At 51.1% G+C, this 10,972-nt stretch overlaps 1 protein-coding gene across 1 annotated transcript in view; it reads right to left on the reverse strand.

The window, feature by feature from the left end:
- SIAH3 (siah E3 ubiquitin protein ligase family member 3) overlaps nucleotides 1–9,733 on the reverse strand; it is a 72,375-nt gene extending 62,642 nt beyond the window's left edge. The window contains exon 1 of the mRNA XM_027557199.1: nucleotides 9,378–9,733. Within this exon, the coding sequence (XP_027413000.1) occupies nucleotides 9,378–9,512 (135 nt within the window). The 5' untranslated portion in view covers nucleotides 9,513–9,733. The remainder of the gene's footprint in view (nucleotides 1–9,377) is intronic.
- Between the last annotated feature and the right edge of the window lie 1,239 nt (nucleotides 9,734–10,972).

Below are 10,972 nucleotides of genomic sequence, written 5' to 3' on the forward strand. Positions count from 1 at the left end.
TCGACTCCATGGACTGTAGCCCACCAGGCTCCTCTGTCCATGGGATTCTCCAGGCAAGAATGCTGGGGTGGGCTGCCATTCCCTTCTCCAGGGGATCTTCCCAACCCAGGGGTCAAACCACGTCTCCTGCATTGGCAGGCGGATTCTTTACCACTGAGCCACCTGGGAAGCCCGAGCTTGAACCTACTATGCTTCAAAATCTTGGTCAGGTCCTTTTACTGCTGACCCTTCCCTCTTTCTCCCCCAACATCCAGTCTGAGAAGTTTGATCACTTGTCCAAGTTGGGCAGAAGAATCTTGGTACATCTTGTGCATCAGGAACATCTCTAAGGAGCTCCACTTGCTAGTGACGACAGCTACCATTTATGGAGTGTGTACAAGGTGCTGGGTGCTGTACTAAGCAGTTTATCTACATTATATTTCACCTTCATGACAAGCATTTTAATAGTTGAGGAAATGCGGGTTCTGGGAGGTCAAAGAGGTTACTCAAGGGAACTGACATCACTGGATCCAAACCCAGCTAGGTCTGAGTCAAAAGCCTCAACTAGAATGTTCCTCTTTTCTCTCCCATCTCTCCCTTTACCTCTTTCCTGAGGCTGGAGGTCAGTGACAGTTTGGGTGGGGAAGAAAGGATGGGAAACACAACACACGCCACTCTGCTGCGTGAGCCCCAGAGAATGACCAAGTCATCAGAGCTTGTCTGCCCCAAACTCTAAGACTCCTCATGTACTACTCACAGCCTTTCTCCCAAAACAAGTAGGTGGGCTTAAGCACCCCCAGCAGCCCAATTCTGAAGAGAGACGGAGTGCAGTTTGAGGACTGGAATGCCCTCTGCCTGCTCCAGCACAGAAATGTGCTGCTGGCATTCACAGAGACAAGCAAACGATGTGTGTGTGTGTGTCTGTGTCTGTGTGTGTGTGTCTGTGTCTGTGTAGAAACTCAGGTAGAGTAAGGAAGAGCCCAGCCCTGTGGCCTTTCTTGGTGCTTTTTATAGACTTGCCTGAAGATAGTATCCAGGAAATTCTTTATTGGCTTAGAAAGGCCAGAGCCTCTCTCTCCCTTGATTTCAGGGGCTACAGGTGGCTCAGTGGTAAATCAGCTTGCCAGTGGTGGCTCTATGGTGGCTGGTGGCTCAGCCTGCCAATGCAGGAGACTCAGTTTCCATCCCTGGGTCAGGAAGATCCCCTGGAGGAGGAAATGGCAACCCACTCCAGTATCCTTGCCTGGAGAACCCCATGGACAGAGGAGCCTGGCGGCCTACAAGTCCACGGGGTCTCAAAGAGCCGGACACGACTTAGCAACTCAATAAGAACACCAAGCTTTCGTTAAGCATCAACCATCCCAACTAGCTCAGAGGCAAGGGACTTCCTCAGGGCAGAATGAACTGCAGGCAGAGAGAAAATGAATGTCCAGTTTCCCAGGGAGCCTGCAGGTTTTGCCCGCTTACCTCTCCCTGCCCTGTTGCATCTCTCAATGGTGTCACTCAGCCTCACACCCTCACCCCGATCAGATGTCCCTCACAGACCCGCTGGCCCTTGTGCTTACTCGGCTGCCGCTAATGAAAAGAAAGCATGCATACATCATGAGGACCCTTCTCTGGCAGGAGGAGAGGGGACCTTGTGGCAGGGCTCCTGGCTCTGCGGATGTTGGGCACCAGGGCACACGTGCCAGCCCGTGTCCCACCTGGCACGCCCATCCTCCCCCAATCCAGCCCCTCGCCCACTGCACTTCCAGGCTCGGAACTCAAGCAGGGCTCAGGGTTTTCTATGAAGTTAGGCAATAAGGACAAATCTGACTTTTACCTAGGGCAAGAAATTGTTCTATTCAAAACTCTCTTGAAGGCCAAGGGCAATTCACAAGTACTAAGGAACAGCAGGCCCGAGGCCCGAAGGAAGGGAGGGGCGGTGGAGGAAGACAGAAGGTGGAGTGGTGGGGAGACTGACTCCAGCTTCCGAGGAGCGGCTTTTAGCTTTTATCATAATGACCCGTGTTGACAATAACGGCTGCTGTTTACCGACTCTCTCCTCCACGGCAGACGTTTTCCTTCTGTGAGCTCATTTACTCCTTGCAGCCCCATCGAAGGTGGGCGTTCTTTCCTGCTTTTTATAGAGAAGGAAATGAAGCCTCTGAGAGGCGAAGTCATTTGTTCAAAGTCACCCATCGGCCACTGGAACAGTCTGGATTTGAGCTCAGCTCTTTCTGCCCCAAAGCCTGTGTGTTTTCGCTACACCCACTGCTTCACCCCCGTATTGATCTGGTAGATTTACAAACTGTGTGCCAAGGGCAAGATCTAATGCTCTATGCTTCTGACAGTGTATCTCTTTATCATTTGATTTTTAAAGTCTGATGTGCAGGCATCCACATAGATTATATTATTTTTAAAAGAATTTGAAACGGGAAAGAAAATTTATGGAAGGGATAGGAGAATAAGGAAGGATGGTGATAAAGAGGACTTCCCAGCTGGTGCTAGTGGTAAAGAACCTGCCTGCCGATGCAGGAAACATAATGAGATGTGGATTTGATCCCTGGGTCAGGAAGATCTCCTAGGGAAGGGAATGGCAATCCTCTCCAGTATTCTTGCCCGGAGAATCTTATGGACAGAGGAGCCTGGTGGGCTGCAGTCCATGGGGTTGCAGAGAGTCAAACACAAATGAATTGACTTAGCACTCCGTGCGGTGATGAAGAGGGCCTGATTTGCTAAGGAAATGTGGCTCTGATAAAGGAGAGATGACAGGGTGTGTGGTGCAGCCCATGGGGTCACACTGGCTGGTCTAGGGCTGATGGGGTGCAGGAAGGGGGTCCCCGCAATTTCCTGCTCCCACAGCACGCACTCAAGCAAGGGGTGTTTAGTTTGGACTAACTGGAAGGCAGCCTGGGGCAGCCGGGGATCTAGATCTGACCTTTGGCGACCTAACTTCCAGTTCCAATTCTGTCACAAAATAGATTGAGTCTGCAAGAGGGAAGTAGTGGGTTGAATAAAGATATTCACATCTTAGTGCCTGGAACTTCTGAATTACCTTAAAGAGCAACAGAGTGAATATTATATGACCAAAGGTGTGATTAGCCTTGCCTTGTGGCTCAGATGGCAAAGAATCCGCCTGCAATATAGGAGACCCAGGTTTGATCCCTGGGTCAGGAAAGATTCTTTAGAAGGAAATGGCAACCCATTTCAGTATTCTTGCCTGGGGAATTCCATGGACAGAGGAGCATGGCAGGCTACAGTCCATGGGGTTCCAGAGTTGGACATGACTGAGGGACTAAAGCTTTCAAAGTGTGATTAAATTAAGGATCTTGCAATGAAAACTAATCCTGGATTGTCCAGGTAGGGATAATCCAGATAGGCCCTCAATACAGTCACCTGTGTCCTTATGATATGGACACACAGAGGTGAGAAGGAGCCCATGTGACCCCAGAGGCAGAGGTGGAGAGATGAGGCCACAAGCCAAGGAACATAGGGAACCCTCAGAAGCCGGATGAGCAAGGAACAGATTCTTTCCTGGAACTTTGGAGGGAGCCTGGCCTTGCTGGCACCTTGATTTTGGACCTACAGCCTCCTGATTTCTTTGAGAAATAGATTTCTCTGATTTTGTGCCTCCCCATTTGTGGTAATTTGTTACAGCAGCTGTAGGAAATACAAGTCATTTCCCTCTCTCACCTCAGTTTCCTTGACTGTAGACTAAGAAGATTCAGCCTCCCAGTTCTGACATTCTCCCCATCATTCTCTGAGCTGGCGATCCCCGTGGGAGGGTGGGGCTCCATTCTCTGGGGTGGGACCCTTTCCACGTGACACCTTGTGTCTAAACAGGCCGGCTTTTCCCTCTGGGGAGCACAGCTGGTTGAATCCAGATGACTTTTTGTTGTTGCTCAGCCGCCAAGTCGTGTCCGACTCTTTGCGACCCCAAGGACTGCAGCACTCCCAATCCCTCACCATCTCTGGGAATTTTGCCCAAGTTCATGTCCATTGAATCGGTGATGCCATCCAACCATCTCATCCTCTGTGACTTTGCCAAGAGTCAAATACCACCCCAAGACAGTTCATTTTTCTCTTATTGTCAATTGCTAGAAAAATATTCTGCCTTAACCTCAGGGAAGCCATCAAAATAATTCTGACCTCTCTGTGGATTTCAAAGAAAGCGTTCAGTCCCTGTTTTCTCCTTGCTTCCAAACAGTCCCTGCTGCTTGAGGGACCGTGGTGAAGGGAGGGCCACAAAATTTGCTTCAGGGGGCTACCAGAGAAAGGCAGTGCCGAGGTCGTGGGCTTACCTCACCTCCACACCGGCTTCAGCCTCCTCTGCCCTCCCCATCACAGCACACCGCTACCCGAATGGCCGCCCGGAGCCTCCAGTTATGTGACTCGGGAGCCTCATTTACAATCACCATTAACCAGAAAAGCCGCATGACTGCTCTGTGCCTGCAGAGCCAAGTGTCATACAGTATTCACAGAAACCAAAGGGCTGGAGGCGGCAGCACGGGAAAGCCTTTAGACTGAAGCTCAGAGAGTGACTCAGGGACCATCTTCAGCCCCCCTTATCCTCCTCCACTGGTCTCCCCATCCCCCCCCCCCCCCATTCCCTCCCTACCACCCCCATCTAAGGCGCTAATAGAGCCTCCAGCCTGGACAGCAAAGGAAGATGCTGACATGTCCAGGGAATGGGGGATGGGACCCTCAGAGGTGGCTGTGTCAGGAAGAGCTGAGAAACCCACACGCCGGCTACTAAACCATCTTGAACTGCCGGAAACTAGGCATTCAGGCTGAACACTCCAAGGCCGCCTTTACATCTCTAAAAACAACATCCAGGTCTTTAGCTTCCCTTCGGCTGCCTGCCGTGCTGTGTCAGTTAGTGAAAGCCCTGAGGCCGGAATGGGATTTCCAAAGGTTTCCTGAACAGTGGAGGCGCTTGAGGTGAGGTTTGCCTTGGTTCTCCCTTAATCATCCCCTCCCCCAACTCCATGCAGCCCCTACCCCATCCCCACCGTCACTCAGCACACATCCATCCAGATGGCTTGGTCTCAGAATGAGAGGCAGGTGGATGCTGCAAGTCCTGGTACTAAAATGCCCTCATTTTGGGTTTAGTGTCTGCTAGGCTTCCCAGGTGGTGCCAGTGGTAAAGGATCCACCTGCCTGTGCAGGAGATGCAAGAGATCTGGGTTTGATCCCTGGGTCGGGAAGAGACCCTGGAGGAGGGCATGGCAACCCACTCCAGTATTCTTGTCTGGAGAATTCCATGGGCAGAGGAGCCTGGTGGGGTCACAAAAGAGTTGGACACAACTGAAGCAGCTTAGCATGCACGGGCACTTAAAGCCCACACTGTCCCGCATGTCCCGCCCACTGTGTGTGTGCGCATGGCTCTGAGTGTGTGTATGTGTGTGTCTGTCTATAGACTCAAGGTTAACGGGTTACAACAGAAAAGGGCTCTGGGGATTGGACCCACTGGATTGAGGCATGAATGGCCTCCCAGGAGCAGTAGGGAGGTTAGGGCCTTTGGGAAGTTTGCCAGAAAGCCTTTTGCAAGACTTGTTTCAGAACCTGGTTTATCAAGCGCTGTGGTTACAGGGAGGAAGTCTCCTAGCCAGCCCCGGCTCAGCGCCAGTCTGCTTGGGAAGTGCTGAGCTCTGACCCCAGAGGGGCTCCAGCGGACACTGCAGACCCTTCCCTGGAGAGGCCGGGGTGCACAGACTGGCCAGTCCACTCTTCAAAGGGCACCGCTGGAGATGGGGCAGGAGCAGAGAGGGCTGCCGGGGCAGGGCATTGTCCAAGCAGCGAGTGTGGATGGGAGAGGAGCCGGGAGAGAAAGGCTTTCTTGGTTTGTAAACAAGCGAAGGACAGGAGGGAGAAAGTGGTGCTAAATCAGGACATGAGCCTGCACCCTGCTCGGTGCAGCCTGTGGGCCACATTTCAGTGACCTCCATGAGCAAGGAAGCAGACGGCAGCCAGGCAAGATCACCAGCTCCTTGGCGGTCGCTTTCCACAGGCTGGGACGGAGAACTGGGGGGCCTGATCCCTTCAAGGAGCCACTTCTACAGGCAGAGACAGACAGACACAGGACAAGACAGGATGCCGTCTGCAGTCCATGGAGCCAGCTCTGCAGTGGATTCTTCTTGAAGAAGGAGAACCTCTTATTTCAGGCCAGCGACTCTAAACACCCCTTTTAAGAAGGGTGGGCTTAAGGAGTGTAATGGGTTTAACTGGGTTGTCTGCATTCCCCGGGAAGGCCTTTGCCTCCACTTAGAAGCAAGCTTCTAGAACAAGCTTGCTTGAAGGAATCCCAGGTTGCTGAGTAAAGCGCCATAATGAGATTGAGAATGAAGGTGACCTATAGAAGCATGGTAAATACACGGTTGTCTCTGCTCAGTAAGTGATTTTTGATTATAACTCAGCACTTGCCTCAGATCCCGAAGTACTGCTAGCATTCTCAGGAAAGAATAGGAAAGGACAAAGTGCAAAAATGCTTCCACAAAGAAAAACACAGGCTTCCCAGTTCCTCTTGGAAGCAACACACAACCTAGAAACTTGAAAGCAGGACTGCGGTCTCTGTGTCCGTGGTCACCACATCATGTACCGGCCTGTCGTACAAAGTGTGGGGAAGCACCGCAGATCAATAGCCATCCTGGTTTAACATGGCCACAACTATTTTTTTTTTTTTTTCTTTAAAAAAAGACTTTTTCTTCCTACATGGATTGCAGCTTTTTACATCCAAGGCATATTTCCGTGGCCTGTCTTTGGAAAGGAATGGTTGGAAGGAGCACTTTCTTTTGAGGTTTTATACACTTCTTAATATTCATGATGGAGCAGCAGTGTTCCTAGAGAATTGTGCCTTTAAAAGCTCCAAAAAAAGCTCCAAGCTGTTAGCTCTCAGGTTGGAGAAGCAGGTAGAACTTACCTGCTGGGCCACCTGGAGCATGGATGAGACTTTCACAGAGGCATCCTGGGCTGCAGAGGTCTGTCTGTACCTGGCACAGCCTCTGTAAATGCTGTGTGTCCTGTCGTACCCCCTGGTAACATAAGCATCCCTCAGTTTGATTTGTTTATCTGTGAGGACACTCATCTGAGCAGAATCTCTAAGTGGCTTTTTATGGGAAATAAAAAGTCAAATGAGTATGTACATGACAAACTGAGCCATGGAAAACAGCTTCTAAAAGCACGTGTCACCTATTTTTATATTCATGCTTATATAGTTTCTAAGTTGGCTGAAGGCTTTAAGTAATAACTTTTGAAATTTCTAATGGAACCCTACAAATGATGTGCAATAATATAATTTGGGGGGTGGAGGGGAGTGTTAATAAAGCCCATCTACCCTGAGTATCCCTTCACAGCCTCATAGAGCCACGGAGGAGGCAGGCTAGAGATTCATTGGTTCATTCTGAAGATGAAGAAGGGAAGGCTCAGAGACACTGAGTCATTCAAGGTCACAGAGCTGGTCAGCACTGACCTAAGCTCTCCAACCCTGACTCTGGAATCCTGGGTTTGGGCAGCAGGACTGCCTGTCAAAATCCAGGCTGACATCACAGAAACAAGCACAGATGACTTTCAGTCCACCCCCTACCAAGATCTTAGCACCCTGTTTCCCCTCCATCATCAGCTGTAGCCAACGAACCATATAAATCGAAACTTTGGAAACACTAAGTCTCATAAACAATTTGTAAAAGTTTTAAAATGCAAAGCAGGAATAAACAGAATTTCTTGCCACAGGGAAGAAACAAATGTAAAGTGACAAAATAATGGGAGTTTGAAGGCGGTCTCAAAAGTAGTCATAAAATGGAATTCAGAATCATATTTTAATACGTACATCATACACTCACTTTGCCAAGGATGACTGGGAGTGAATTCCCATTTATAAAAGTAAGCCATGAAGGGAAAAAGAAACAGGGGAATGAGGGGCAGAGGGGAGGGTGGAGCGAGAGATGGGGAGAGACAGAGCAGGAGAGAGGCAGAGCAGTTGAGATGGTGTTCATCACAGCTTGGATCCTGCAGAAAATCACTTCCTAGGTCCGGAGCACCATAGTTCTCTCAAGGTAATCCATCACCCTTCCATCCAGGAAGGGCCTTGGCATATGGCCCCAGGGGCTCCGGGCCGCTGGCCCTCCTGGGGACTTCCAGGAATTGTTGGGGGTAGGGGTGCGAGGAGGTACCCATTAGCACTGGCCTGCAGGGCTCTAGTTGAAGAGAGTCTGACTGCAGGAGTATATAAAGTGATGAGCAACAAGCAATAAGACCTGCCCCACAGCAGTGGTCAGAATGACAGATCTATGCTCGCAGAGACTGTTCCTTTGCTTAGCGGCACAGATGCCCTTTCCCCCCACCTCCCCTTCTTCTCTCAGCCTCGGGTATAATGAGAGCAACTCCCAAACGAGTCCATCGTTTATTCTGGGACGGAGCCCAGGCGGCTGCGACTTTCACACTGGGGTGCGGGGGAGTTCAGCTGCATCCTCGCACTGCCCCCTACCGCCCCCACTGCCCATCTTCCCTCCTCCCCTAGCCAAGCGGCTCTCGGTTTATTTCCCCGTCATCTTGGCGGGGGATGCAGAGCGGTCCCTCGAGCCCGTGTTGAGGCTGTCCTCTTAAAGGGCGCTGACCTAAAGAGATGAGAGGGCTGCAGCGCCTGCAGTGATCCCAGCGGTGGCGGCTCCGAGCGGGGTTCATTACAATGCTACTGAAACAATCTGCCTGCTCCCGTCCTCGATACACCAGGCGCATCGCGCATCCAGCTCTCAGGATGCAAAGAAGACGAGCTCCTACCGACACCCCCGCCCCGCGCCCCCCAGGCTGAGTCTGAGCACAGGGAAAACACACTTTGCAGAAAGCGTCCCCTCCCCAGCTCCCAGACCCCTGTCTGGTGTGGGAGGGTTGGGTCCCGTCTCGCGACCGCCCAGCCCAGCTACTTCAGGAGCAGAGGGGGCTTCAGAAATCCGTGTGCTTCCTGCCTGCCTTTCCAGCACACGGGACAGCCTGCAATGTGGGTAACTTTTCAAACCCTCTCCTAAACACTTGCCCACAAGTATTTGGGAGAGGGAGGGGGATGCCCCCTACTCCCTCCAACACCCTCACTTCTGACACACACACCCCCCCACCTCCGACTCCTAGGCTGACAGCGTGGGGTAAAAGAAATAGACGCTGACTCTAGTCTCCCCCGCCAGGCAGGGAAACACGCCGTCGCGAGAGCATCCACACACCCAGAGAGGGAGAAGGAGCCCAGCGCGGGCTCCGGGTGCCCAACACGGCCTTATGTAGCAGAGGGATGACCTTTGCCTGGAGCGCCCCGGGCTCCGTGGGAGGGTCCCTGACGCCACTCCCCCGCCCCCGCCCCCCTCCCCTGCCGAGGAAGGACTTGAACCCGAGCCACGGGCCACGGGAACATCAAACGGTAGCCAGCCACTCACCTTTAGGTCGTGCGTGGGGTTTACAACGCAGACAAGTTGCCCGGCGGCGGCGAACACCCGTTTAGCCTTGTTGTGCTGAAAGCGGAGGTGAATGAGATCTAACACAGCCCCAAAGCACTGGGTGAAGAAAAGCATCACAACTTTTTTTGGGTGATGATTGGCACAGGAAGGTGGCGGAGGAAGCCGTTAAGTCCTTGGGCTCTGGAAGGCGCGCAGCCTCTGAGACACTCGCTCCAGCCCGGCTTAGCATGCCTTCATATTCATCATCAAAATAAGACGGTTAGAATCTTGCAGCAGTGAGGCGGCCAATCAAAAGGACAGAAATGTTATCCTTGAGGTGCAGAGACAGCCAATAACAAATGCCTCCTCTACCGAAACTCCCTGATGAATTGAGCCTGGCGGAGAATGTATTATTGAACATTACCATAGATCAGCACATTGCATTTATCTTGTGATTACAGCCAACCATACATAATGCCGGGGAGATAGGCTGACAAAATTGATTGCTTAATGTGTCTCATTTATTAATTGACTTAATTTAACATGAGAGCCTTTCTTAATGCGCTGGCAAAAACGTGAAGCATTTAAACCGCCAAATAGTAAAACACCCAGCTCCAAAGTAGGCAGATGGATAAGGCAGATCGTGGCTCCGATTCACCAGAGCTGCTTGGGAGAAAATCAAATATTACAAGACTCCTCCAATTCCAGATAAGGATTTGGCAGCGGCAGAATCGTGCATCTTTCAATCTTGAGCTCTGACTCTCTCTGCGATTTGGATTTCAGCCGCTTGATAAATCTTACTCTCCAGTCTTTATCAAAGAGAAAAGCATTCCTGACAAGCATTTGGAGTTGGAGGGGGGGGAAATGTGTATGTATATCCGTAATACTGTAATTATTGAAGCCTGAAAGTATTAAAGCTTAAAAGTGTACAGTGTATGCTTCTAAAAATAATGAAATCCCTGGTGCATGAATGCACACACAGAGGGAAAAGCTACAGGGAGAGGAGAGCGGCTTGTAAATCAGCAAAATAATTACAGATGCGGAGGGCTTTTGCTTGTCATTCATTTGCATATTGGTGGGCAGCAAATTGCTAATTAACCACTAGATTGTTGGAGACATTAAAATAGAGATTAAGAGCACACATACCACAATACCACATCGTTTGCTTGTCTCTGTGAATGCCAGCAGCACATTTCTGTGCTGGAGCAGGCAGAGGGCATTCCAGTCCTCAAACGGCACTCTGTCTCTCTTCAGAACTGGGCTGCTGGGGGTGCTTAAGCCCACCTACTTGTTTTGGGAGAAAGGCTGTGAGTAGTACATGAGCAGTCTTAGAGTTTGGGGCGGACAAGCTCTGATGACTTGGTCATTCTCTGGGGCTCACGCAGCAGAGTGGCGTGTGCTGTGTTTCCCATCCTCTTTGGCTGTTTCTCCGGTGGGAAGTCAGCCTGCACCCAGCGAGCCTGGGTGAGTATCAGGCTTGGGTGTGAATTACACCCAGAGTGTGAGAGCACATTGCTTCTTCCTGAATGGCTCTCGCACCACTCGGGCTGCTGTGCTTGGGTTGTGATGTAGGTAAAGCTTACACACAGCTGGGA

Source organism: Bos indicus x Bos taurus, chromosome 12, assembly GCF_003369695.1.
Source record: "Bos indicus x Bos taurus breed Angus x Brahman F1 hybrid chromosome 12, Bos_hybrid_MaternalHap_v2.0, whole genome shotgun sequence".
In the NCBI taxonomy this organism is placed as follows: Eukaryota; Metazoa; Chordata; class Mammalia; order Artiodactyla; family Bovidae; genus Bos; species Bos indicus x Bos taurus.